Source organism: Equus przewalskii, chromosome 1 (assembly GCF_037783145.1).
Source record: "Equus przewalskii isolate Varuska chromosome 1, EquPr2, whole genome shotgun sequence".
NCBI lineage: Eukaryota > Metazoa > Chordata > Mammalia > Perissodactyla > Equidae > Equus > Equus przewalskii.
Genome location: NC_091831.1, coordinates 158,407,805 through 158,432,298, shown reverse-complemented (window position 1 = coordinate 158,432,298; position 24,494 = coordinate 158,407,805). Strand labels below are relative to the sequence as shown.

General features: G+C 40.1%; 1 protein-coding gene and 1 long non-coding RNA gene across 2 annotated transcripts in view; one reads left to right on the top strand and one right to left on the bottom strand.

Moving 5' to 3' along the window:
• LOC103567348 (uncharacterized) overlaps positions 1 to 24,241 on the bottom strand; it is a 35,185-nt gene extending 10,944 nt beyond the window's left edge. Inside the window, exons 1-3 of the long non-coding RNA XR_011541656.1 lie at positions 24,082 to 24,241; positions 18,477 to 18,584; positions 16,753 to 16,878 (exon numbers count right to left, since the gene is read on the bottom strand). This is a non-coding gene — a long non-coding RNA (uncharacterized lncRNA). The remainder of the gene's footprint in view (positions 1 to 16,752; positions 16,879 to 18,476; positions 18,585 to 24,081) is intronic.
• On the top strand, positions 18,881 to 21,328 carry OR4E1 (olfactory receptor family 4 subfamily E member 1). Its single transcript, XM_008543990.2, has 2 exons — positions 18,881 to 18,946; positions 20,402 to 21,328. The coding sequence occupies exons 1-2, from the start codon at positions 18,881 to 18,883 to the stop codon at positions 21,326 to 21,328; spliced, it is 993 nt and encodes a 330-aa protein (XP_008542212.2).
• Positions 24,242 to 24,494: the final 253 nt, after the last annotated feature.

The following is a 24,494-nucleotide window of genomic DNA, read 5'->3' as shown; positions in this document are numbered from 1 at the left end:
CAGTAGTTTCCTGGGAAAGGGAGATAGAGGTTGGGAAGGTACAGAAAGGAGAATTACAAAGGGGCACAAGAAAACTCTTGGGACTGATGGTTATGATCATTAATTTGATTGCGGTGGTGGTTTCATGGCTGTATACATATGTCAGTATTCATCAAACTGTACAATTTAAATATGTTCAGTTTACTGCATGTCAGTTATACCTCAATAAGGCTGTTATGAAAAAGAGAAAGGCTTTCTGAACTAACCATTATGAGATCACTGGTGACCTTCAAGGGAATGAGTTCCATAGAAAGCAGGTGTAATGGGCTGAATGTTTGTGTCTCTGCAAAATTCATAGGATGAAATCTTAAACCCCAATGTGATGTTATTTGGACATGGTACCTTTGGGAGGTAATTAGAGTTAGATTACGTCATGAGGGTGGAGCCCTCATGAGGAGATTAATGCCCTTATAATAAGTAGAGGAGACACTAGACCTCTCTCTCTGCTCTCTGCCATGTGAAGATACAGTAAGAAGACAGCCATCTGCAAACCGGGAGGAAAGCACTCACCAGATACCAAATCTGCTGGCGCCTTGGCCTTAGACTTCCCAGCCTCTAGAACAGTGAGAAATAAAAGTTTCTTGTTTAAATCACCCAGTATATGGTACTTTTGTCATACCAGCCCAAATGGACTAAGACAAGTACAGAAAGCCAATTGTAAGAAATAAAGAGTGAGTAGATAGTCAGGTATTGGGGGCAAATAACTTGGTGAAATAAAGAAGAAACAGAATAGTAGCCCAATCAATCAACAGGACCAAAATTAGAGATTTTTTAATTATACGGAAGTTCTAAGCATATATATAGGCTGATTTAGTGGGAATAAAATTAAGATGTCAATGAGCGAGGGAGTAAAATGATAGAGTCCCAAGGGAGAATGGAAGATATTTACCACAAAAATTCAGAACCTTCCCCGCAAACAAAGAATTTAGGAGACCACCCCATGCATGTGAGACATAAGTATATCTCTGAAAGTCTCCTTAACAACTTTGAAATCTACATGGATTTACCCAATTGTCTTTAATACCAATTCCACCTTCTGGGATGTTTTCCAAAAGGATCTTCACTTTTCACAAAGTTCACTTTAAAGCACCATTTTACTAAGGTCTTTGAACATAGGCACATTTAGGTCATAAATTCAATTTAAAACCTTGTAAATTTCTCTCAGGTCTAAGTCTTGCTTTGCTAACTTCACCCCACCTTGCTGTGCACTCTGAAGCAAAGGATTTTGGTGTACACTGGTCTCAGCTCTTCTCATATTATCTGTTACAGCACAGAAATATATGCTGCTCTAACTCTATTCTGCCCCCTCTTAAGAGAGATTAGATGTCTTAGGGGACATTCTAGTTTTGATGAGAAAAACTCCAACTACTACAGGTACATCAGTTGAGTTCCCCAGAAAATGGAGCCCTGTTCCCCAACTTCCCTTGGCCGGCTGGTATCAAAACTTGTTGTCATGTGTGATGGAACTGTGCATGCAGGAGATCCAGACATTTCCCTTTTCTGAAAAAGGGAGAACTGTAGAATTTGAAAGATACCAGGTCGGCACACTACTGAAGGAAGAAGAAAGTAAGATTTTATGGAATAATGGAAAGATTAGCATTTGACTTTCATACAAAAGAATGCTTACGAGTTGAAAGATAGCCAAATTGAATGTGAAGATTTTAGCATATTTAACTCTGCACTCAGCATTTCCACTTCGTAAAAACACATAATGTTAGAGCTGGAAAACATCTTAAAGGACATCTAACATAAATTCCTGACTTTATAAATAAAGATACTAAAAGCAAAAAGGTGAAAGGAATATTCAAAATCACACATCTAGTGGGTAGCAGGCTAGAAATCAGATCTCTTGACCATAACTAGACTCCATAACCCAGCCACAGTCTGGAGAACTGTCCGCACCACAACCTTGTATGTCATTTGTAGCCCAGATTCCAAGAACTCTTGCTAAATTCAGTAAGATGTTGAGACGAAGAAACTAGTATAACTTCCTCACCACAATCTTCCACGTATTCATCAACATTTCACACAGTAACTTTCTTAGACAATTCATTTATTGAATATCTAATTAAAGAGTAAGATTTACATTGAATTATATTTAATTATTTAAATAATTAAATTCATTTAATTTTAATATGTTTATCTTAATTATATACACAAAGTACACACATATCTTCATTAGTGCATAAGATCTCCATATCAATCCGACGAAACAGATGTTACTATTTTCAATTTTCGTTAAGAAAAATGAAGTTTGGAGAAGTTAAGCAAATTTCCCAAGATCATTCAATTAGTAAGAGGCAGGATTAGGATTTGAACCCAGCTCTTTGTGGTATCGATTTCTATTCTCTTCCCTCTTCCACACTGCCATATTCTCCCATATAAGCATCATTGTAATTCTTACTCGTAAATACATACTTTATATTGGAATGAATATTTGGGTCCATAAATCCCGTGTATGTGTGTCAGCGTCAAAGCGGTGAAACTAATGAAGGCAATTTTTTATTAATTGCTAATGATTCTCTTTTCAAACCTGTGACAACCTATCTTAGGATGGGAGCATGGGATGGGGGGTGGGAGGAGGGAAGGACTAGATTCATATCTTAATTTGCTTCTGTTTCCATGGTTGCCACAGATGAGCCCTTTGCAAATGTTTTCAAGAGTGAAGGTGTTGATAAAAATATATAATATATATTATATGCATAGATTCAGCAGTGGCTATAATTTTCAGAGTGACGTCTCCTCTGGAGGCATTTGTGGTCTCTATTACCGGGGAATTAGCTTAGATACCTCCTGGGCTAGGATCAAAAACATTTAGCACAATTATAATTGCTTATTAGTTAATGAATCCCCACTTTATTTGCATTTCTATGTGCAATTATATCTTTCTAAATAGAATAATTGCCACATTAACAAGAATGAATATCTAACACCTGAACTCATTTAGCACCAACACGCCCACAGAGAGCAGCCCCACCACATTATCTCCTTCCAAATCTGGCTCTCATGTCTCGTTCTGGAGTGGGCAGACTCCTTCCTCACTGGAAACCAGCTAGAGAGAGTGATTCTACAGGGACACAAGGCTTTTTCATTTGTCAGAAAAGGAGAGGAAATGATCCCTCCCCAGGGCTCAGTATCTCACTCTATCCATCAGTGAGTGAGACAAATCCCAAATTGAACCAGTTCTTTCAGAGCTAAGACAAAGGTCCCTCTAACTAGTGAATCTGTGGTTTTGAATTTGGTCACAGTTTCGTGTCAAAGAGGCTATTCTCACTGCTGTGAAAAAAAGAAGAAAACAGAGATATATCTAACCATGTTTGCATTGTTTTTGAAGCCCATTTTTTGAAAGCTTGGATCAGACTATAATCTCTAGAACCTGTCACAACTGAAAATCACAGGATGTTATTAAAAGTTCAAAGACTCTAATCCATTCCCAACTCAAATGACATTATAGATTGATCTACCTGTCCAACTACATTGCAAAGGCACAGAGAAACCACTCAAGTTTTCTCCAAGATGGAGTCTGTGGGCATATATGCCTTATCAGTTTTTAATGTCCTGATATCTACAAGCATTTTGAGAGGAAGAGGGGAGGCTTTGGGATCAGAAAAGGACAAGTGAACTTTAACCCACTTTCTAGGGCCATACCTCTGACCCTGAAGGGATTTGCAAGACAAAGATAGTTTTTTCCATGTTCCCCAAAGAACTGGAAAGAGGTTGACTCACCTTTTCAGCACATTTTTTCCAATTACTTCTTTATGTCAGGAAGATTTTTAGCTTAAGAGGTGAATCAAAAGATTTTTATGTTCTAAAACTTCAAAACAATATATCATCACACCTTTATAAAAAGTCTGCACAAAGGGTTTAATAAAGACTCTCTTTCCAAATGCACAAATCAACTGTAGACCAATTTACCCTGGGGTGGGGGTTGTGTGGAGCTTTCATTAGCATCTGTAAGACCATGAGAGGAAGCTGAGATTCCAAGTTTGATTAAATTCTTAAGACCAGTCATTGCAAGAGCTCTCTGATTGTGGCCATGAGATGTTATAAGAATACCGCCTTTTCCTGTTTCATGGGCTTGTAGCTAAAAGTCACTCAGTTTGGGAAAATACAGCCTAAGGGGCTACAGGTGGGGATCAAATTAGCATTTCCCATTGTTTCAGAATTTATGCATGGCCAGTCAAAAGTATATTTGTGCTGCAGCTAGAACCAGATCGTGAAAATCTCAGGCATCCCTGAAATCAAGACCCTTACAATGAATGTCCAGCCAAGGCTTTCTTCCAGTGGCCAATGTAATTCCCCTGAGGCTGACAGGAGCTTGGCAGGACCCTTATTCACAAACAAGAGTGCAACCCGCATTTCTGTCCAACTATCTCTGACTGCCAAAGGGGTTGTAGGGGAGGAAGACATTTCCTCTATCTTCTCTGGGTTCATCTGGCCGGAGAACGAATTAAATTCGCATGAGACAGAATAGCAAGAGAAAATTAAACAAAGCTTTATGAGAACCATGGCCTGGGGCCTTTCTTCCCAAAGGAAGAAAGGGCACCGAAGAAGTGGAGTGCACAGAGTGGTTATATACCCCCAAACAGGATGTTTCACATATGATTGAAATGTCCCTCCCACAATAGTCACAAGATTGCCCTGTCGGCACAGCACTTGACGGACACAGCAGATAGTGGGTCTGCTATCTCGGTGGGCGTAGCAGGAGGCAAGTCTATTGTCTCAAGCTGGGTGGTCACAGGTGAGCACAGCAATCAGTTCCTAGCCTAAGGAAAGATGCTTAATCCTTAAAGAAATGCCAACATTGGGAGGGGGAGGGAAGTCAGTTACAGGAGGTTACCGGAGAAGCACAATAAACAAATGCAGATTTAAGTCCTTGCCTTCCCCATTGATTAAGAGTCTTTACAGATGGAGAGTTCCTTTACAATGTAAATGTCTCTTACAAAGGGTAAGTAAATTCTACTTTTCAGTTGCTTTCCTGTGTGCAAAGTAACTAGCCTCAAATAATCCTCATGCCAAAGAGACATATCTTGGGGTGGCCATTTCCAGGTCCCCACAGGGTGCAACCATATTTTTGTCAGACTGCTTTGAGACCCCTCCACAGCCTAACAATTATCAAGCCAAGCCCTCAGAACACAAAACAAGCTTGGTAAGATTCTGCTGTTCTCTGTAAATGTTTATAGCTCCTGGAACCTCTAGGTTGAAAAGTGGAGCCCTTGACTCTATAAAGACTTCTTTGTTTCTCAGTTTGAAAGCTCAAAAGGAGCCCAAAGTAGCCAACATTATTTTAAATTTTACTGGGTTATCTCGCCAGCTATTTACAGTTATCTCCATTTTAGGGGGCCTTTCCCAAGGTGGCCACAACAAACAAGGTAATTTCTTAAGAGAGTTTGTTACCATCACCAAGAAACTCAGTCTCCAAAGAGTCAATTTTAAGAAATCAAACTGTCAGACATAGACAAAGATGAATAGACACTGTGGGAGACTGGTCTTGGCCACACCAAGATATGTCTCTTTGGCATGAGGATTATTTGGGACAGGGAAGGAGGCTCTGAGGAGTGGAACTTGCTTGCCTTTTGTTAAGAGACATTTACACTGCAAAGGAAATCTCCATCTGTAAATATCCCTCTTTCTCTGTACCAGGAAGAAGAAAGGGGATGACTTTATCTCGAGAAACTCTTAATCAATACCAAAGGCAAGGACTTAAATCTGCATAATAATCTTATTCCTGTTTCTGGTAACCTCCTGTAACCGACTCCCCCTCCACCCCCAACATCCTCCTTTGTCATTAGCTGAAGATGATATTTAAGGTGAGGGTTTCAGCCATTTTGGTGAGTTGCTCAGCTTGCCTGACCTCTCCCATGTATACATGTTATAAAGCTTTGTTTAATTTTGTCTTGCTAGTCTGTCTCGTGTGAATTTAATTCATTCTCCAGCCAGATGAACCCAGAGAGGGTAGAGGAAATGTCTTCCCCCTCTACAACACCAAACTCCAATACTCTGACACTCTAACCAAGGGTACTCTGGGACTCTAACCCAGAGCTCAAGACTCTAACCCAATCATCTTGAGCGCCCCAGCAGCTGTAACCCTTTTCTATTGTCTTCCACAATCCTAGCCTTGGGACTTTAACGTGGCAGACAAATCTCACCCATGGGACCTCTAACCCACTATCCTGATGAGTTGCTAGACAATTTTAGGCAAAGGTGAATTTTAATGAGGTCACTCATCTAAAAGACATCTGATCCTGGAGCTCTTTATAGACACAGATGCAGAAAAACCAGACTTACCCTCCAGATGTGAGTCTGTCAACCCAGTATAAATAGCCATTTCTCTTTCCACCACAGGGAGTGTTAGGAGACAGCTGGCATTGGTAGGGGAGAGCAGGAAGGGCAGAACCCTGAGACAAAGGGAGACTCAGCAGCTGCTAGGGACATACCCGACAGATTGCCCATCCAAGGTCACCTGGCCTTGAGAAGGACTTAAAGTCCCACCAGAGTCTCCAGATTTGTTACCACACAAAGGACACAATCTGCTCACCACGAGACAAAAGCCAATTGTCAAGAGGCACGATGGTGGCAGAGAAAAGGCATTTTATTACAGCTTACTAGCAAGGGGGAAGATGGCTGACTAATGTCTGAAAGAATCATCTTAAGGGGGGCACAGAATCTTGAAGCAGTTATATAGGCCAGTGGGTTATAGGGGAGGGGGTTAGGACTGTTGATCCTCTGGTGTTACAGACTGGGAGTGGCTATACCAGATAAACTCTCTGTTCACGGGTCGTAAAATCCACAGAGCAGTTAGATCTCATGGAGGGTGCATATCCAGCTGGGTTAGTTAGTCAGAGGTCATTCAAAGTTACAATATGTTTCTTTTCTACAATATGGCTTCCCTTATGTCAATCTTGTGTTGAGCCAGTATCATATGGACTTATTTCTGGATTCTAAATTCTATATTATTGATATATGTGTCTATCCATATGTGATCACCCCACTTTTTTGGTATTATAGCTTTGTATTAAGTTTCAAAATCTGATAGTGTGATTCTTCCAACTTTATTTTTCTTTTTCAGGATTATTTTGGCCATTCTGGGTCCCTGAAAATTCCATATGAATTTTTGGATCAGTTTTTCCACTTCTTTTTTTTTTTTTTTTTTTTTTTTTGCTTTTTTCCAAGCATAAAACGATTGTTAGCATTTTCATAGAGATTGGTCTGTCAACCACTTTGAGTATGAATATGTCAACCACTTAAGAATATGAAGTCTCCCAACCCACAAACGTAGAATGTCTTTACATTGATTGAGATAGTCTTCAATTTCTTTAAGCAATGTTTTGTAGTTTTCTGTGTACAAGTATTGTACCACCTTGGTTAAATATTTTCCTAAGTATTTTTATGTTATTATAAATGGAATTGTTTTCTTTATTTCATTTTCAGATTGTAGCATTTCACATAAATCCTATCTTGTTTCCTTTTACAATAATATTCCTTTTTAAATTAGGAGATTTCTTCTTAGCCAAGTTATTTTTTGGAAGATAGTGTGGGAAAAGCTTCAAAGGAATGTTCTAAGTCATCAAGGATTCTCCCTGCTCACAGTGAAGCAATAGATAGGGTTACCAAACCAAGGGGTTTCACCTCCTGGCAGACTTAAGATCAGGCTTTCGAACAGAAGTAGTTGTCACACAAAGTAGAACTTATTTGCAGCAAATAGGAGGCCATGCAGAATCATTTCCAAAGTCTTGGCCATCCCTAACCAAAGGGAAGCAGGCACCCTTTATTTTGGATGGGGAATGAATATTCAAAAGGGAGAGGTGAGTATTTGATTGTGCAGGCTCAGATGGAAAACATGCTTCCCACATACACTGCAGGTTATGGTAATCTCCAGAGAGGAGATCTTAGTGATAAAAATGAGGCAAAGGTCATAGCCTTTGCTCTTGTGGCGGGGCTTAGTCTGGTTCAGAGCGGTTGGTGATTGCATCTCTTAAACAGTTAAATGCTTCTGAACCCATCCTTGAGTTCCTCAGAGCAATTAGTTGGTGACAATAGTAATGGTTTGGGTCTGTGAGATTGCAAGGTGATTTGACCTTCCCTTCTCATTGGTTAACAAAGATAAATTGTGTGGGGACCTGGAATTGACCACCCCAAGATATGTCTCTTTGGCATCAGGATTATTTGAGGCTCATTGCTTTTGATAAACTGGGACAGGCAAGGAGGCTCTGAGCAATGGAACTTGCCCTTTGTTAGGACACATTTACATTTGTAAGGTAAATCTCTATCTGTAAAAGATGCCTCCCTCTCTGTACCAGGAAGAAGAAAGGAGATGAGCTTCTCTCTAGAAACTCTTAATCAATACCAAAGGCAAAGACTTAAATCTGCATTTTATTGTGCTTGTCTGGTAACCTCCTGTAACTAACTTCCCTCCCCTTCCCAACGCTGGCATTTCTTTAAGGATTAAGCATCTTTCCTTAGGCTAGGAACTGATTGCTGTGCTCACCTGTGACCGCACAGCTCCAGACAATAGACTAGCCTCCTGCTATGCCCACCAAGATAGCCCACCCAGACTTACCACTACCTGCTGTGTCCATCAAGCCCTGTGCTGACGGGGCAATCTTGTGACTATTGTGGGAGGGACATGTCAATCATATGTGAAACACCCTGTTTGGGGGTATATAACCACTCTGTGCACCCCACTTCTTCAGTGCCCTTTCTTCCTTCGGGAAGAAAGGCCCCGGACCATGGTTCCTCATAAAGCTTTGTTTAATTTTCTCTTGCTATTCTGTCTCATGTGAATTTCATTCGTTCTCCGGCCAGACGAACCCACATTTGGGAAGAGGAAATGTCTTCCTCCCCCACAATTGCTTTAGACTTGCTTGCCATGCAGATTCTCCTTCACAGACAGCATTGTTGCAAAGATAGTATTTAGAGTTTCCTCATTCAGCCTTGCCTCTTCTACCACGTTGTGATGCCAAGTAGGTTACAGAGACTCTTACAGCCATTCCTACTTATGTTCCAAAAGTGTAGCCAATCACTGGCCTCTGGGACTCTGCCCAAACTGTGTAATGCAGTCATCCTTTCCTGGCATCCTCCCTTACCCTGATCCAATTTCAAATGCACTGAGTAACTCTTCTTTGTATATTTTTGCATTTTAAGTGTTCCCTTTTTATTAAAACAGATGGATTTTTCCCCTTTTTTCTCATTTTCCTTGTCATATTCAATTGATTTCAGAAAGATAATGGGCAGATAAGACCTTATTCTGCATCCTCCATTTCTAATTTTTCAAAGCTAATATTTATTGAATGTTTACTATGTGCTATGGTTGTGCTAAGACTTTACATTTATTATCTACCAATCCTAACTGCGACTCCTTGGCATAGGCATTATTATTACACCAAGTTTGCAAATGAGGAAACTAAAGTTGAACAACATTAAGTAATTTGTTCAAGGTCACACTGGTAGTAAATAGTGGAGTGAGGGCTTAGACCCAGGTGCATTTGACTCCAAAGCCACTCTTAAATACTGTCCTATATGTTATTTCAACATTTAGTTGTAGTTTCCCTCCTATGTCTGCCTTCTGGAGTTACCATTGAGTAAATATAACCCCAAGGTAGCAAGATGTAGGACCAAAGGCCAAATTGAGGCTGCAAATATATATTGCTTGTCTCACATAATGAATTTTAAATGTTTTAAATCAATTAATCATATTTAAAAATTGGGCTATTTTTCAAGCAACTCAGGATTTCCACCTTCTTTTGAAAAACCAGGAGATCTAGCAGTACTGGTCCTACATACTCACATAGCAACAGTTCCTTTGTCCTGTGTGGTACCCATCCATTTTAGAAGATGCATTCACACTCTCATTAGAGATAAATAAAAGGCAAGCAACAGGATATATTGGTGTATATGAGGAAGGCATTTGGTGTAAAACTAATTTGGCCTGACCTTGTTTTTCCAAAAGGGCCTGGCCTGGCTCTTAAGCATGCATTGCATATCTGCTTTGAGTATTTACTATGCCCCAAAGACAAGAACAATGCCCTTTAAGATAAAGAATGATGTAACTTCCCCCACATCAGTATTTCCTTAAGGATAAGCATCTCTCTCTAGGCCAGGGATTGATTGCTGACCTGCTGTGACCACCCAGCTCAAAACCACAGACCTGTTACCTGCTGTGTGAATCACTGTGCCAGCTAAGGAATCTCATGACTGTTCTAAAAGGGACTTCCCAATCATATGTGATGCATGCTCTTTCATGGTATATAACTGCTCTGTACACCCCCACTTCTTTGGAGTGCTCCTTTCCTTTGTGAAAGGACTCTCTTGGGCTGTACAGTCCTCAGATCTGGCTCATAATAAACTCACCCCAATTTTGATTTATAGATTGGTTATGGATTATTTTCATCAACGTTAGCCATAGCTCCTACCCAGTCCTCTTAATACATTTATGTTACCTGCCAGGTCCCTGGTACATCTGAGTTTGTGACCCTTTGTCTAACTCCTCTTCCACATGAGTAACCTCAAAATGTTTTTGTATCACTACTTCTCCTCATCTTTGTAGGAAATATCCCCTCTTCCTGTAATCATTTTTCATGTTGCCTGGTTTCCGGAACCTTCATAACCCTGGTTTTCCTCTACTAGAATTTCAGAATTTGTGAATGTGGCGGAAGTAAACTGATGGGAATAGAGCAGCAGAATTTCTCTCTCCTTGGACTGTGAAAGATTAACTTATGACAATACAAATTGGCTAGGAACATATATATTTCTCACTAGAATTAAGGCAAACTGTACCAAAACACCTTCCAAAAGAGATTTCCGAAAGCTTTTGGAAAACTGAAATTCTAATTCTACATTCTAACAAAATTGTTCTAAACCAGTGGTTCTTAAAGTGTGGTCCCCAGACCAGTGTAGGGGAGAGGAAGACATTTCCTCTTCCCAAATGTGGGTTCATCTGGCCGGAGAACGAATGAAATTCACATGAGACAGAATAGCAAGAGAAAATTAAACAAAGCTTTATGAGGAACCATGGCCCGGGGCCTTTCTTCCTGAAGGAAGAAAGGGCACCGAAGAAGTGGGGTGCACAGAGTGGTTATATACCCCCAAACAGGGTGTTTCTCATATGATTGACATGTCCCTCCCACAATAGTCACAAGATTACCCTGTCGGCACAGTGCTTCATGGACACATCAGGTAGTGGTCTGCTATCTCAGTGGGCGTAGCAGGAGGCTAGTCGATTGTCTGGAGCTGTGCGGTCACAGGTGAGCACAGCAATCAGTTCCTAGCCTAAGGAAAGATGCTTAATCCTTAAAGAAATGCCAGCGTTGGGAAGGGGAGGGAAGTTAGTTACAGGAGGTTACCAGACAAGCACAATAAAATGCAGATTTAAGTCCTTGCCTTTGGTATTGACTAAGAGTTTCTAGAGAGAAAGTCATCACCTCTCTTCTTCCTGGTACAGAGAGGGAGGCACCTTTTACAGATAGAGATTTACCTTACAAATGTAAATGTGTCCTAACAAAGGGCAAGTTCCATTGCTCAGAGCCTCCTTGCCTGTCCCAGTTTATCAAAAGCAATGAGCCTCAAATAATCCCGATGCCAAAGAGACATATCTTGGGGTGGCCAACCTCAGGTCCCCACACCAGCATGAACACTACGTGGGAACTTGGTAGATATAGGTACAAATTCTCAGGCCCCACCTTAGACCTACTGAATGAGAACTCGGTGTTTTAACAAGTTCTCCAAGTGATTCCAATGCATACTAGTTTGAGAGCCACTGTTTTAGATTGTTGTTGTTGTGAAAAAGCTGTGACTAACAAAGTACAAAATTTGAACTCAGTTGCTATATGAACCCTGACTTGTACTATTGTATAGAAATTGTGGCTGGGAGCTAGTCCAGCACTCATAGGTAGGCCATAGTGATCTCCTGTTAAACATAAGCAATTTCCCAGTACATCAATATCTGAAGAGGCCACTCTGTACCATAATGGAGCAAGATAAAAACAAGACGATTTCCATAGTCATGTATTAACACAGACAGAAATGAGAACATGTCCAAAGCACAAAAATAACCAAATACTCCCCTATCCAGGCCATATGAATAACCGTTCCTTTTTCACCAATTACAATTTTAGGTTTTCTCCAATCCTCCTGCTTTCTAGATGAGAATTATCAAGATATCCAATTAGAGAATTACCCCCACTTCCTGATAAATTATCCCTCATTCCAGAGAAAAGCCTTGCTTCTTGAACCCTTCCCTTATCACCTAACATAAGCACAAATCCTATAGTCCTCTCTAATATCATCTTCCTGAGACCCCATGATGCCCATGATGTACCGTCTCTCTCATGGCAAGGAGTCAATACACCCAGTTTTTTTTGGTTGTCATTGGCTGGAAGTCATTGGCAGCAGATTAAGCTTTGGAGAATGTTCCTTTTTGGAAACATGATCAAAAAACTCCTCTCTCAAAAGGTGATATTTGGTCAAAAGCCTGAAGAAAGTGAAGTGGAGAGCCATGTGGAAAAGCATTCTTGGGGCTGGCCCCGTGGCCGAGTGGTTAAGTTCGCGCGCTCCGCTGCAGGCGGCCCAGTGTTTCGTTGGTTCGAATCCTGGGCGCGGACATGGCACTGCTCATCGGACCACACTGAGGCGGCGTCCCACATGCCACAACTAGAAGGACCCACAATGAAGAATACACAACTATGTACCGGGGGGCTTTGGGGAGAAAAAGGAAAAAATAAAATCTTTAAAAAAAAAAAAAAAGAAAAAAGAAAAGCATTCTAGGTGAGGAGAATAGTTAGTGCAAAGGCCACGAGAAAAGAGGATGTTGGGTGTGCTCAAGGAACACAAAGCACGCCAGTGTGGCTAGAGTTGAGAGAGCAGAAAAGGACAGAGGTAAGTGATGACATTTGACAGAAAACAGATAGAGAATAACATACAAATAATAATAAGAAGAGTCTTGTAGATCATGGTAAAGACTTTTTATTTTATAGTTATTGGAAAGAGGATTTTGAGCAAAAGAGACAAGTGCTTTTAAAGAATGAATCTGGTTGCTGAATGGAGAACAGATTGTACGGGGGCAAGAATGGAAATAGAGATGTAGATAAAGAGGCTATTGCAGTAGTCAAAGAGAGAAATAATGAAGTCTTAGACTGTGGCTGAGTAGTGGTGAGGTTCAAAATATATTTTGAGGCAGAATCATTTGTATTTGCTGATGAATGGGTTAATGTGAGATATAAGAGAAAGAGAAGACAAGAGTGTATTCAAAGTTTCTTGCTTAAGCAGTTGGGTGAAAGATAACAGTACGTTACTTAAAATGGGGAAGATAATGGAAAGATCACTTTGGAGTAGCGTGAAATTAAGAGTTTTGGATTTTTTTAAATTTGGGATACTCATTAGAAATCCACGTAGATATGTTAAATAGGCCCTGGATATACAAAACTGTAGCTCAGAGAAGTTGAGGTAAAAATTTGAGTTGTCAGCATAAAGATGGCATTGACACCATGAACTTGAATGAGTTCACTTAAGAAGCATAAACAGAGAAAAGCAAAAGTCCAAGGACTGAGCCCTGGGGCACTTTATTTAGAAGTCAGGTAAAGAAAGAAGGTCCGGCAAAGGAGATTTCGAAGGAGCAATGAGAAAGGTGGGAGGAAAAACAGGAGAGTTGGGTGTCCTCTCTCAAAAAGGAGAAAGTAATTGACTATGTTAAATGGTGCTGAAAGTTAAATGAGACAAGGACCAAGAACCGCCCATTGAATTTGGCAGCATGGACATCACTGGTGACCTGGATAACAGCAATTTTAGTCGAGTGACTGAGGCACAAAGCCATATTGGAGTAGATTCAATAAAGAAATAGCAGGAGATGGAGTGGAGACAATGAGTATAGGTTATTCTTTCAAGGAATTTTGCTATAAATAAGAACAGAGAGGGGCCACCTGGGAGTGCAGCAGTTAAGTTCACATGCTCCACTTTGGTGGCCTGGGGTCTGCCGGTTCAGATCCCGGGTGCAGACCTACCACCACATAGCAAGTGTCCCACATATAAAGTAGAGGAAGATGGGCATGATGTTAGCTCAAGACCAATCTTCCTCAGCAAAAAAAAAGAGGAGGATTGGCAGAGGATGTTAGCTCAGGGCTAATCTTCCTCAAAAAAAAGAAGAGAGAAATTAAGTGGTGGTTGGAGAGAAAGGTGAAGTCAAGGAAGGGTTTTACAATTCTGGAGTTATGACTGCACGTTTTTGTGCGGGTGGGAATGATTCAACAGTGACAGAAATTTGATGATGCAGGAGACAGAGAATTGCAGGACCAAAGTCCTTGAGAGGCAAGAAAGGATGGCACCCAAGCTACAAATGGAGGAGTTGGCCTTAGGTAAAGCAGGATATCCATTACAAGAGTGGGCAGAGTTTACAGATTCAAATGCAGATTTGGGGGATGGATTTAGCAGTGGGCTGAGGTGAAAAGTCTCTTCTGATTACTTCTATTTCTCATTGAAATAATAAGCAAATCTTTAGCTGAGAGTAAGAAAATAGAAGGAGTTATTAAAGGTTTGAGTAAAGACACCGTAAAATAGTCACCATGGAGAGTAAAAGAAAGTAAAGTGACCATGGAAAATGTAGTAGAATTGCCTATTTGAAGCTGTGAGCAAAACTTTAAGGTGAGATCATCTATACAGTTGTGTCGCTGAGGTGAGGTGGAGGACAAGGTCACTGGAGAGGAGGTCAAAGAACTGAGACAGGGGTATTATATGGACCATCTATGTAGATGATGACAAATGCTAAAATCTTCAAGGAAAGCAGAGGAATGGCTGAAAGAACAGTTGAGGACAAAAGAAAGGATTACAGATGGAATAGGCTGATAGAATATTCTTCAAAGGATAGGGATTTTTTTACAAAGGCGGAAAGAAAAATTACTGGAATCAGCAATTGTTAAAAAAAAAAAAAAAAAAAAAAAGAACACATACCAAATCTTGAGACCTGGCATAGGGAAAAGAAACAGCACTACTTAAGAGGGCTGCAGGAGACAGCCACTCAGAGCAGGAATGTAAAGGTAATGTGCCAAGAAAAGGTTGAGGATTCCACTTGCAAATGCTAGCTGGAGGGCGTAATGAAGAATCTGCAGGGTCAGAGAAAGATAAGAGCTTGACTAGAGAAAGTACCAAGCCTTGAGAAGGTAGGAGTCCATAGGGTTGAACAGGAGCTTCACAAATATTGTGAAGACTGAAATGACCAGGCAGACAGGGGTTGATGAGATTAGACTGGCTGGTCTCTTTTGAGAGGGGCTGGGTGAGTGATGAGATCTACTGGTAGCTTCCTCTTGGGTTCTGATTCCCGCACAGTTTGTTGTCAGGGGTGGAATGATGGTCTCACTAGAAGCGTGCAAGCTCTGTTGCTGTGAAGGCTGGGACAGAAAGTCACGTCACACTAAGTCTCACTGAATTTACTGGCATCACACCAATGTTTTTTTCAAGGGGTTTTCTTAAATTTCTAAAATAAAAATTGTCTTATTTCACTATATTGCATATTCCTCATAGGAAAGAATCATTACTCTTTTCGATCTTTTTATTTCATACTACACTAAGTAGGATATTGTACACACCCTGGGTTATTGACTGCTGATTGACAGCTTTTAGCAGGGAGACAATGACCTTTCAAAAGTGGAGACCATATCACTCTGATTTTTCAGAATGGAAAGAATAGAACGGGAAGAAGGAAAGAGTCAGTCAGTAGGATCAAAGAAGACCAAAAAGCTATCTCTCCCCTACATGGATGAAAAATTTTTATATAATTTAAGAAGCAACCCTTTTAAGTGTGCATCCCCCATAGGAGGTGAGGCCAACCAGTCAGTCCCCCCTTGAAGCCACTGCTCCCCTGTGAAGTGCAGCCTCCAAGTGAAGCAACAGAGTAAGTAAGCAGCAGCAGACCTCAGCTCAACCTGGTTCAGGTGCTTCGCTGAAATGTAAACTATCTGAAAAATCGCTTAACACTAAGTCCAATTTTTCTTTAATGCTCACTACCTCACAGGGGTGTTGTAAAGATCAAACAAAATAATGCGTGTGTAAGAGGTTTGCAAACTTTAAAGTGCTATGCAAGTGTGAACAATTGTTTTCATTTATTCTGTGGAGGAAATAGGAACACACAATTTTGGAGATGAGAGACTTTCAGGGAGGAAAAGCTTGCGTGGGGCACATAAGTGGCAGTCTGTGTGCAGTCAGGGAGGAAAGTAGTGGGCCAGGGAGAGAGGGCTACCAAGAGGAAGGGGAAAGTACAGAAACTGTAATATAGGAGGTCAAAGATTAATTTCTCATCCTTATATTTTACTAATGACAGCGGTGATAGTCATTGCCCTATACTCAATTGAACATCATTTTCTATATTGCCCTTGGTATATTATGCCTATGATAAAGTATCTCAATTCCAAAAGTACCAAGAATTAGTGTGGTCAACACATCCCGCTTCCTAATGCGTACCCTAATTGCCAAAGTAACAATACAAGCCCCATGTTGGCCAAGTAGCAAGATCTATAAATTCTGGAAGCTCCAAGTTTTTCAATGCAGTCAAGTCCGGCCTGATCAATGATAATGAATTCAACAAGAAAACTGAGGGAAAGGAGCCCAAGCCACAAGTCTTTAGGAGTAAGAATTTTTGGTAACTTCTGATACTGTCCCTCTGTTGCCATCATCTCTTCTACACACTTTTGCATAGAGAGTTGGCTATAAGTCTTACCTCTAGCTCCATACCCTTTAGTGCATATATCCTAACCATCCCACAAACTATTCAATCTTGCAATTCAAACTCAATGTATAATCTTCATCCTTCTCCTTTGGATTCTTCATTCGCCAACTTAAACCACCAAGCTCAGATATCTAAACAGAGAAAGCAAAAGGGGAATTAGAGCAAGACTCTAAATTTTCTGTTATCCAAAGTAATGAATAAGTGATGGCCAAAAAATTGGCTGGTAGTTGGTGGTGTCTTCTTTGTTTGTTTGTTTGAAATGCATATTGCATAACTATATTAATATAGACAACACATTTGCTAAGTGCCACATGCTTTGCAAACATTTCAAGAGTTCTAAAAACATTTTACCGTTGTTATTCATGTTTTATGGATGAGAAAATTGAGGCCCAGAGAGGTTAAATAACTTGCCCAAATTTATACATCTAGGACATTGGAATTTGCACTAAGACAATCTGACCCTAGGGTCCAAACACCTGACCTCTCTGGCAGAGCTGATTAAAATCTTAATTCCATTGCCCACCCCATCGGTGTGTTTTTATATGGATGAAATCAGAAAACATGAAAACTCCTCACCTAATACTTAGCACATAGTAAGCAATCACTAAATAGTAGTTCATTCAATCATAGATAAACACGTCCTAAAGACTTAGATGTTGAAGTCCTGATTTCTCATTAAATTCCCTTCGTGAAAATTGCAGTCTGTAATTTCAGTCCCCACAGAATTGACTTTTCCTAACTAGTGACTAGGGCAAGCTGATGTCATTGTTTAAAAGTTCCCAAGGATGTAAAGCCTATATAATTCAGGTGGAAAAACACCAGTGCTGCAGCTGCCAGCCCCAGCTGCTTTCTTCCTCTACAGATCCCCCTTCAGTACTTGAAGGGGGAATCATCCATCTGAAACTAGCAACACAAAACTTATTTCTAGAGATCATGCTGCGAAGAAAACAGGATGCTTCAGTGACACTGGTTCTGAGTAATTAGGTCAAGGTTTCTGACAGAAGTGGTCCTGGTAAACTAGTATGGCCTGCAAAAGTGGTTGATAGTGAGTTTTAATCACTGCAGTCTGAAAAAGTGCAAAAAATACGCCATTCCCATACCACATCTTCAGCTGACTGGAAAGCAATTCTGGAAAATCTCAGTGCAAAGTTACATCTTCTACATATTGAAAAATACGACAATAATATAGGTTAAAAGGTGTGATTTTTGCAGAAATTCTGAAGAACTTCTGGTAAAATATCAACAGATACATCTACTGTGACTTATTACCAAAAACTGTGAACAAGACCCAAAGGAACTTCAAGGCTCTGAACTTCCTTATGGAAAAATCAAGCTAATGGGGTTATTGGACTTGGCCAACTTCAAATAAATTGTTCTTTCTACTGGGAAAAATACTCTTGATGTTTAAACTCAAGACTGTGACAATTCAGTTCTCTTTGGAGGTGCTGGGAGCATCAGAAACAACCCAAGGTAAGTTTTATAGACATTTTAGTTTTATTCTGTTTCTACTCTTAACTGTTTCCTCTCGTTTTTCTGAAGTGTATGCAGTAGACACTAGATTTTCTTTTTGTGCACGCTATTCTTGACATAAACTAACAACAAAGTTTTACTGTAGTTGGACAGATCTCCATTTTTCAAAGCATTTTTTCTCGTGGCTCCACAGAGATAGAAAAAAATGATGATGTGGAACAGAAGTCTTCATTTCAGACACCGTTCTCAGTCGGCGCACTTTCTCCATCTGTGCAGGCGACATTTTCCATGTTGAATTTAAGATGAACCCCTGGCTCCAAACTTGGTTAGTTCTTTAGTTTTCAATTTTGCAATCGTCCTTTTAGAACTTAATAAATTAAAAAGATAACAGGTATAAATCATTAAACATTTAAAATAGTTCTTTCTCTGGAGCAAAAGTTTTAAGTAAACACTCTAATAAAAATTATAAATAGTAAAATTAATCCATAACTACAGTAAGATGGTACTATAAATATTAATCCAAGCACTAGATGCGGAGAGTTTAATTTAGTGTTAACTGAAAGACTTCTTCTGCCCCCTGAATACCTTATTTGTCACAGATCTACTTTGTCAGTTCCCTGATTTGACACTACCATTAATCGTTCCTCTGACATAGATGACAAAATGGGCCATTGTCTGCAGAAGACCAGCATGATGAGATATAGGAAATATTTGAGAAGGAAGAGAGAAGTAGGAGCAGAGAGAAAAGCTTCTTCTAGTCTTTTTTTCATAGGCCATGTGGATTTGATTCATTTGTCTCGCAGAAAGCCTGATCTTGAGGGATGATATAAAGTACCAGTCGTGATCAATCACACGAAGAAGGTAGCACAGGATGATCGGGCCCAAGGAACCAAGAGGGGCCGCGCGCTTGGGTGGGCCACCCCTGGAAGGCTGTGCATCAGGGCAGCAGATGAAGGAGCCAAGCTAGAGAAGAGAGGCTCCCCACAGATGCCCACCCAAGCTGGCCCAGGACACCGAGGAGAGGAAGAGGAAGGCCACTGAGACACATCCTACTTAACGCCCCAATCATGCCAACTACCACCAAAATTCAGATCAGAGCGGTGGTGGAGTAGAGAAGTACAAACCAAGAGTCAGGAGACCTGAGCTCTAGACCCCGCTATTATTCCACTTCTCTATGAACTTGGACCAGTTGCTTTACCTCTCTGTGCCTCATTCTCTCTATTTGTAAAATGAAAAAAATAAAAGTAGGTAAATTCTCAGATCCCTTTACGGGCTAAGATCTTGTGACTCTAAATAATATATACATTAAAAATAATGAGGCTGAGTCAAAGGTAGGCTATTTTAAAAGAACATAAAATGACTGCTTTTGTTTTACTTGTCAGCCAGTAAGTCAGATAACAGATTTAGACTTTAAAAAGAGCTGAGGATAATCTAGTCGAGACAGTGATACTATTAGACCTTGACATTGACCTCCAACAAGTCTGCCCTCATCTGAGCGGTGGAGGAGAAGCAAGCCTCCCCTCACCCTCTCCAAATCTCTGGATTTTCTAAGCCTCCAGGCTTTTATCCTGCCTCCTCCAAAGAATTGTTCAAAAAACATCACAGCCACATTCCCGGTTGCCCAGCAGCTTGGTGAAAAGTCTTTGCCTTCTGAGAAGTAGATTATTAAAATTATAGTCTCAGGGCATCTTGGCAGAGGTAACAGGAGAGCAAGTAGTCTGGTTAGTGAAAAATACAGTCAACAAGACAATAAAGAAAACTGTGTTCAGGGCCAGGATTTGTGTGATCTTGGACAAATTACTTATCTGGAGTAAGGGGAATCTTAATTTCTTCTCCTGTAAAACTCTATAACCTAAATCCAAGCACTAATATCTTACTACTATAAGGGAGAAATAACTGGATTGGTCCCTCCCTATCCAAGGTGGTTTTATATCTCTCAGTGAATCAGGATTCTCTGTCCTACTATCCCGACAGTGTGTTTAGCACCTTCTACGTGTCCAGCATGATTTAAGATGCTGACTGGGGACTTTAAAATAAGATATTTCACTATAAATTCTAGATGGGTAAAAAAGTTATAAACACAGAACAAATTAAGTAACCAAATGATTGATGCAGATGCTAAGTGTTATTTTTTTTTTCTAATTCTTGACAGGAGTGTCCAACAAAAAGAATGGAAGAGGCTAGCCTACGCTAGTGACGTATGTTCGACTTGGAGGTTTATCTGTAAATCAGAAGGTGCAGATAGCTGGATTTGCCATGTTCCTCATTTTCTATGTCTTCACACTGATTGGGAACATCCTCATTGTCATAACTGTTATCTATGACCACCGGCTCCATACACCCATGTATTTCTTCCTCAGTAACCTGTCCTTTATCGATGTCTGCCACTCCACTGTCACTGTCCCCAAGATGCTGATAGACACCTGGTCAGAGGAGAAGCTCATCTCCTTTGATATCTGTGTGACTCAGATGTTCTTCCTGCACCTCTTTGCCTGCACAGAGATCTTTCTCCTCACTGTCATGGCCTATGATCGGTATGTGGCCATTTGCAAACCCCTGCAGTACATGACTGTGATGAACTGGAAAGTATGTGTGCTGCTGGCTGTGGCCCTTTGGACAGGGGGGACCATCCACTCCATAGCCCTGACCTCCCTCACCGTCAAGCTGCCCTACTGTGGTCCTGATGAGATTGACAACTTCTTCTGCGATGTACCACAGGTGATCAAACTGGCCTGCACTGATACCCACATCATTGAGATCCTCATCATCTCCAACAGTGGGCTGATCTCAGTGGTCTGTTTTGTGGTCCTTGTGGTGTCCTACGCAGTCATCCTGGTGAGTCTGAGGCAGCAGATCTCCGAAGGCAGGCGGAAGGCCCTATCCACCTGTGCAGCCCACCTCACTGTAGTCACACTCTTTCTGGGACACTCTTTCTGCATTTTCGTCTATTCCCGTCCATCCACCAGCCTCCCCGAGGACAAGATAGTGTCTGTGTTTTTCACTGCTGTCACCCCCCTGCTGAACCCCATCATCTATACCCTTAGGAATGAAGACATGAAGAATGCCTTAAACAAGTTAATGGGGAGGATGGAGGGGAAAGAAAAACAATGAAAATGTCTAAGCCCTTAAGATGCTTGGTGCTCCAAATCAAAGAAATGTCTTGCAAAGAATAAGTTATGTAACATATCTATCAGACTCCATGACTTATAAAATTATCTTCTGGCCAAATATCTGGCAACCACAGCAATAGCTATGATATTTAATATCTTCCATATTCTAGGAACCATTCTAGGCACTTTGCATTTACTTAATTCTCACAAGAACCTATGAGGTAGGTATTATGCTTGTTTACACAGGGCAAAACCAAAACTCAAAGAAAGCAAATAGCATGCCCAAGGTCACCAGACTAGGAAATAATGAAGACAGAGTGTTAAGCCAAGTGTATCAACCCAACCTCATGTTGCTTTCAATACACCATCTGCCTCTCGCTGTTTTTGTCTTCTGGTGATAACCAAGGTCTAAACAAACCTTCAGATTTCTGGGCATCATTTGCCTACATCATTCAGTCAGACACTTGCCTAAATAGCTTAGCAAACACTGGTAAAACAAAGAAAGTGAGTTTGCATATGACTTTGGTGACCTAGAAAGAAGACTTCAAACCACTGAAGTTATTGATATCCTCAAGTGTCCAGAACAATCTGCCATCAGAGCAATGAAATGGAGATGTCTTAGTATTCATTCATTTGACAAATATTTACTGAGCAACTATTATGGCCTAAGTATTGGGTTAATAGTCATAAACAAAACATACATATAGTACCCCCTTCATGTCATTTAGGGTCTAGTGAAAATAGAAAACAAATAGAGAACAAAAATATAAGCAAATAAATTTTAATTACAGATCATGACGAATGCTGTGAAAGAACACAGTGGGAAGCTGTTAGAGAGTTGTAGAAGAGACTGTCTTTAGATTGGGCAGTCAAGGAGAACTTCTCTGAGGAAATGACACTTAAGCTAAGATGTGAAAGATGAAAAGGAACCAATCATGAGAAAAGAGAGGTAATGAACACTCTAGACACAGAAAAGGGCAGATGAAAAGACCTAAGTTAGGAAAGACCTTGGCTTTTTCCAAGAAGTGAAAGACCAATGTGGTTACAGCTTAGACTGTGAGGCAGAGAATGGTGACAGATGATACTGGAGAACTAAAAAGAATACTTTTATGTCCTCTCAAGGAGTATAGAATCTTTTTCAGTACACTGTGAAGAAGGGTTTAGGCATAGAAATGGCATGATATCACGTGTTTTAAGGAAATTATTCTAATTATTATGTAGTGAATTCATTCAAGTGAGCATGCATTACTAAACACTTAATGGCCACTCAATATTGCATTAATTGCTGGGAGAAAATACCAAGTTGAACAACACATTGTCTATAATCCAGTATCTTCAACCTAGTTGCCCTGACACACATTGTATCACTGTGATAAGCACTCTAAGAGTGGTGAGTGCTGAGTGGACTGGGAAAACGGGAGATGAAGAGGCTATTCCAGGCAACAGTGTCTCACATAACTATATCCAAGAGGCATGACTTCTTGGGGACTGACAGTTCACTCTGACTCCACAAGAAAGAAGGCCATGCTTAAATGCAGCTAGTGATTTCCCAGGCAATCAGTGAGGATATTATCGATAAACCTATGGTTCAGAAGACCCAGCTCATATTTTTTATGGCATTTTTCCTAGGAAATGTGTTGGGAAGGAAATTCAAACCATGCAAGCCATTTCAGTTATACAGAGGCATGGTTATGAAAGCATCATGTAGGGTTTCTGGGTAGGAAAGTTAACCTCCAACAGACAAATCTAATAGTTAATAGAGTAGTTTCTTTCCCAAAGATAACACTCTGCATAGTGTAAGACTAAATTCACTGAACTGTACATTCATTGGTGGAATAACGGAACTGAATTTGAGAATTATAGAATTTGTATAAAGGAAATGCTTTTGTTATAGGCAATGGCAGACAATAAGGAGATATAGCCTATAAAAGAGCCCAAGTAGAACCGTCCTGAGCAGGAATGAGCCGCACAGAGGAGCACATGCAATGTGATAGAGAAGAGAATGCTTCATGGTAAAACTACAACAGAACAACAATGTCACATTTGTTTATTTGTTTGTTTTATACTTTCAAGCAAAATTTCTAATACTACCTGTTTCAGTCGCATTAATCCTCACAACTCTCTGGGGAGGTAAAGTAAACATTCATTCTTAATTTCACAGAAAAAACTTTTTAGGCAGCAATAGGATAAAATGTGTTTAGTTACTGAATAAATAGAAGAGTAAAGAATAAAATGAAAATATCTTGACTCCATTCTGTGATTTACTTTCTTTGAAAGGGAGATAGGGATCATCACCTATTGATATAGAAATTTGTTCAGCAACTTTGTATTCAACAGTTGAATTCCTCACACTACAACCAACTTTTGTGCAATAGAGTAACTAATATTGCCATAATACAAATAAGTAAATAGGGCATTAAGAATTTATTTCTGCATAAAAATTACTAATATGTATAAAAATCTGGGCATATACAAATCCAGAATTTAGAGGCATAATTAGATCATTTTTCTGAGTTTTTCAAGTGTGTATAGCAGTGATACCTGGGTCTCATTTCCTCATAAATATATAAAACTCTGATTTTCACTTGGGTTTTATATGAAAATTGTAGAAGATTGACAATATGTTACATTTGTTTGTCAATTTGCAAGTAATGATGTTTAGATATTTTCATGAGCATCTTCCAGTTTATTTAATAAACTGCCTCTGATTCTTTGTCCTTTTGAGTACTTTCCGTCATTTCAATCGTTTCTTACCGTTTAGCCAGAGTCAGTGAGTCACTTACTCTGTATTGTGGATGTGGATGTCCATATCGTCTGGCACCCAATTCTCTAGAATACTGATGAGCATTATTTCTGAAAGTTAACAGAACTTGGTAGAATAGTTCTACCAAAGGCCCCAATCAATTCTAAATTCCTTTCAAAATAAGCAAAGAAATATTAGATATAGTTTTAGTATTAAGTATACTCTATTTCATTCCATTAGCTCCATTAAAATTGATACAACTATTTTATACGGCTGTTCAATGACCATCTATAGGATCCTCTAATCCTGCTCCCTTTGGTCACAGTATATCATCATCCTCTTTACCTAAGGAATTTGTCGTGGAGTCTCCCTGTTATGGACTTGCCCATTCCACAATAAACTGATATACCTCAACCCAAAGAGT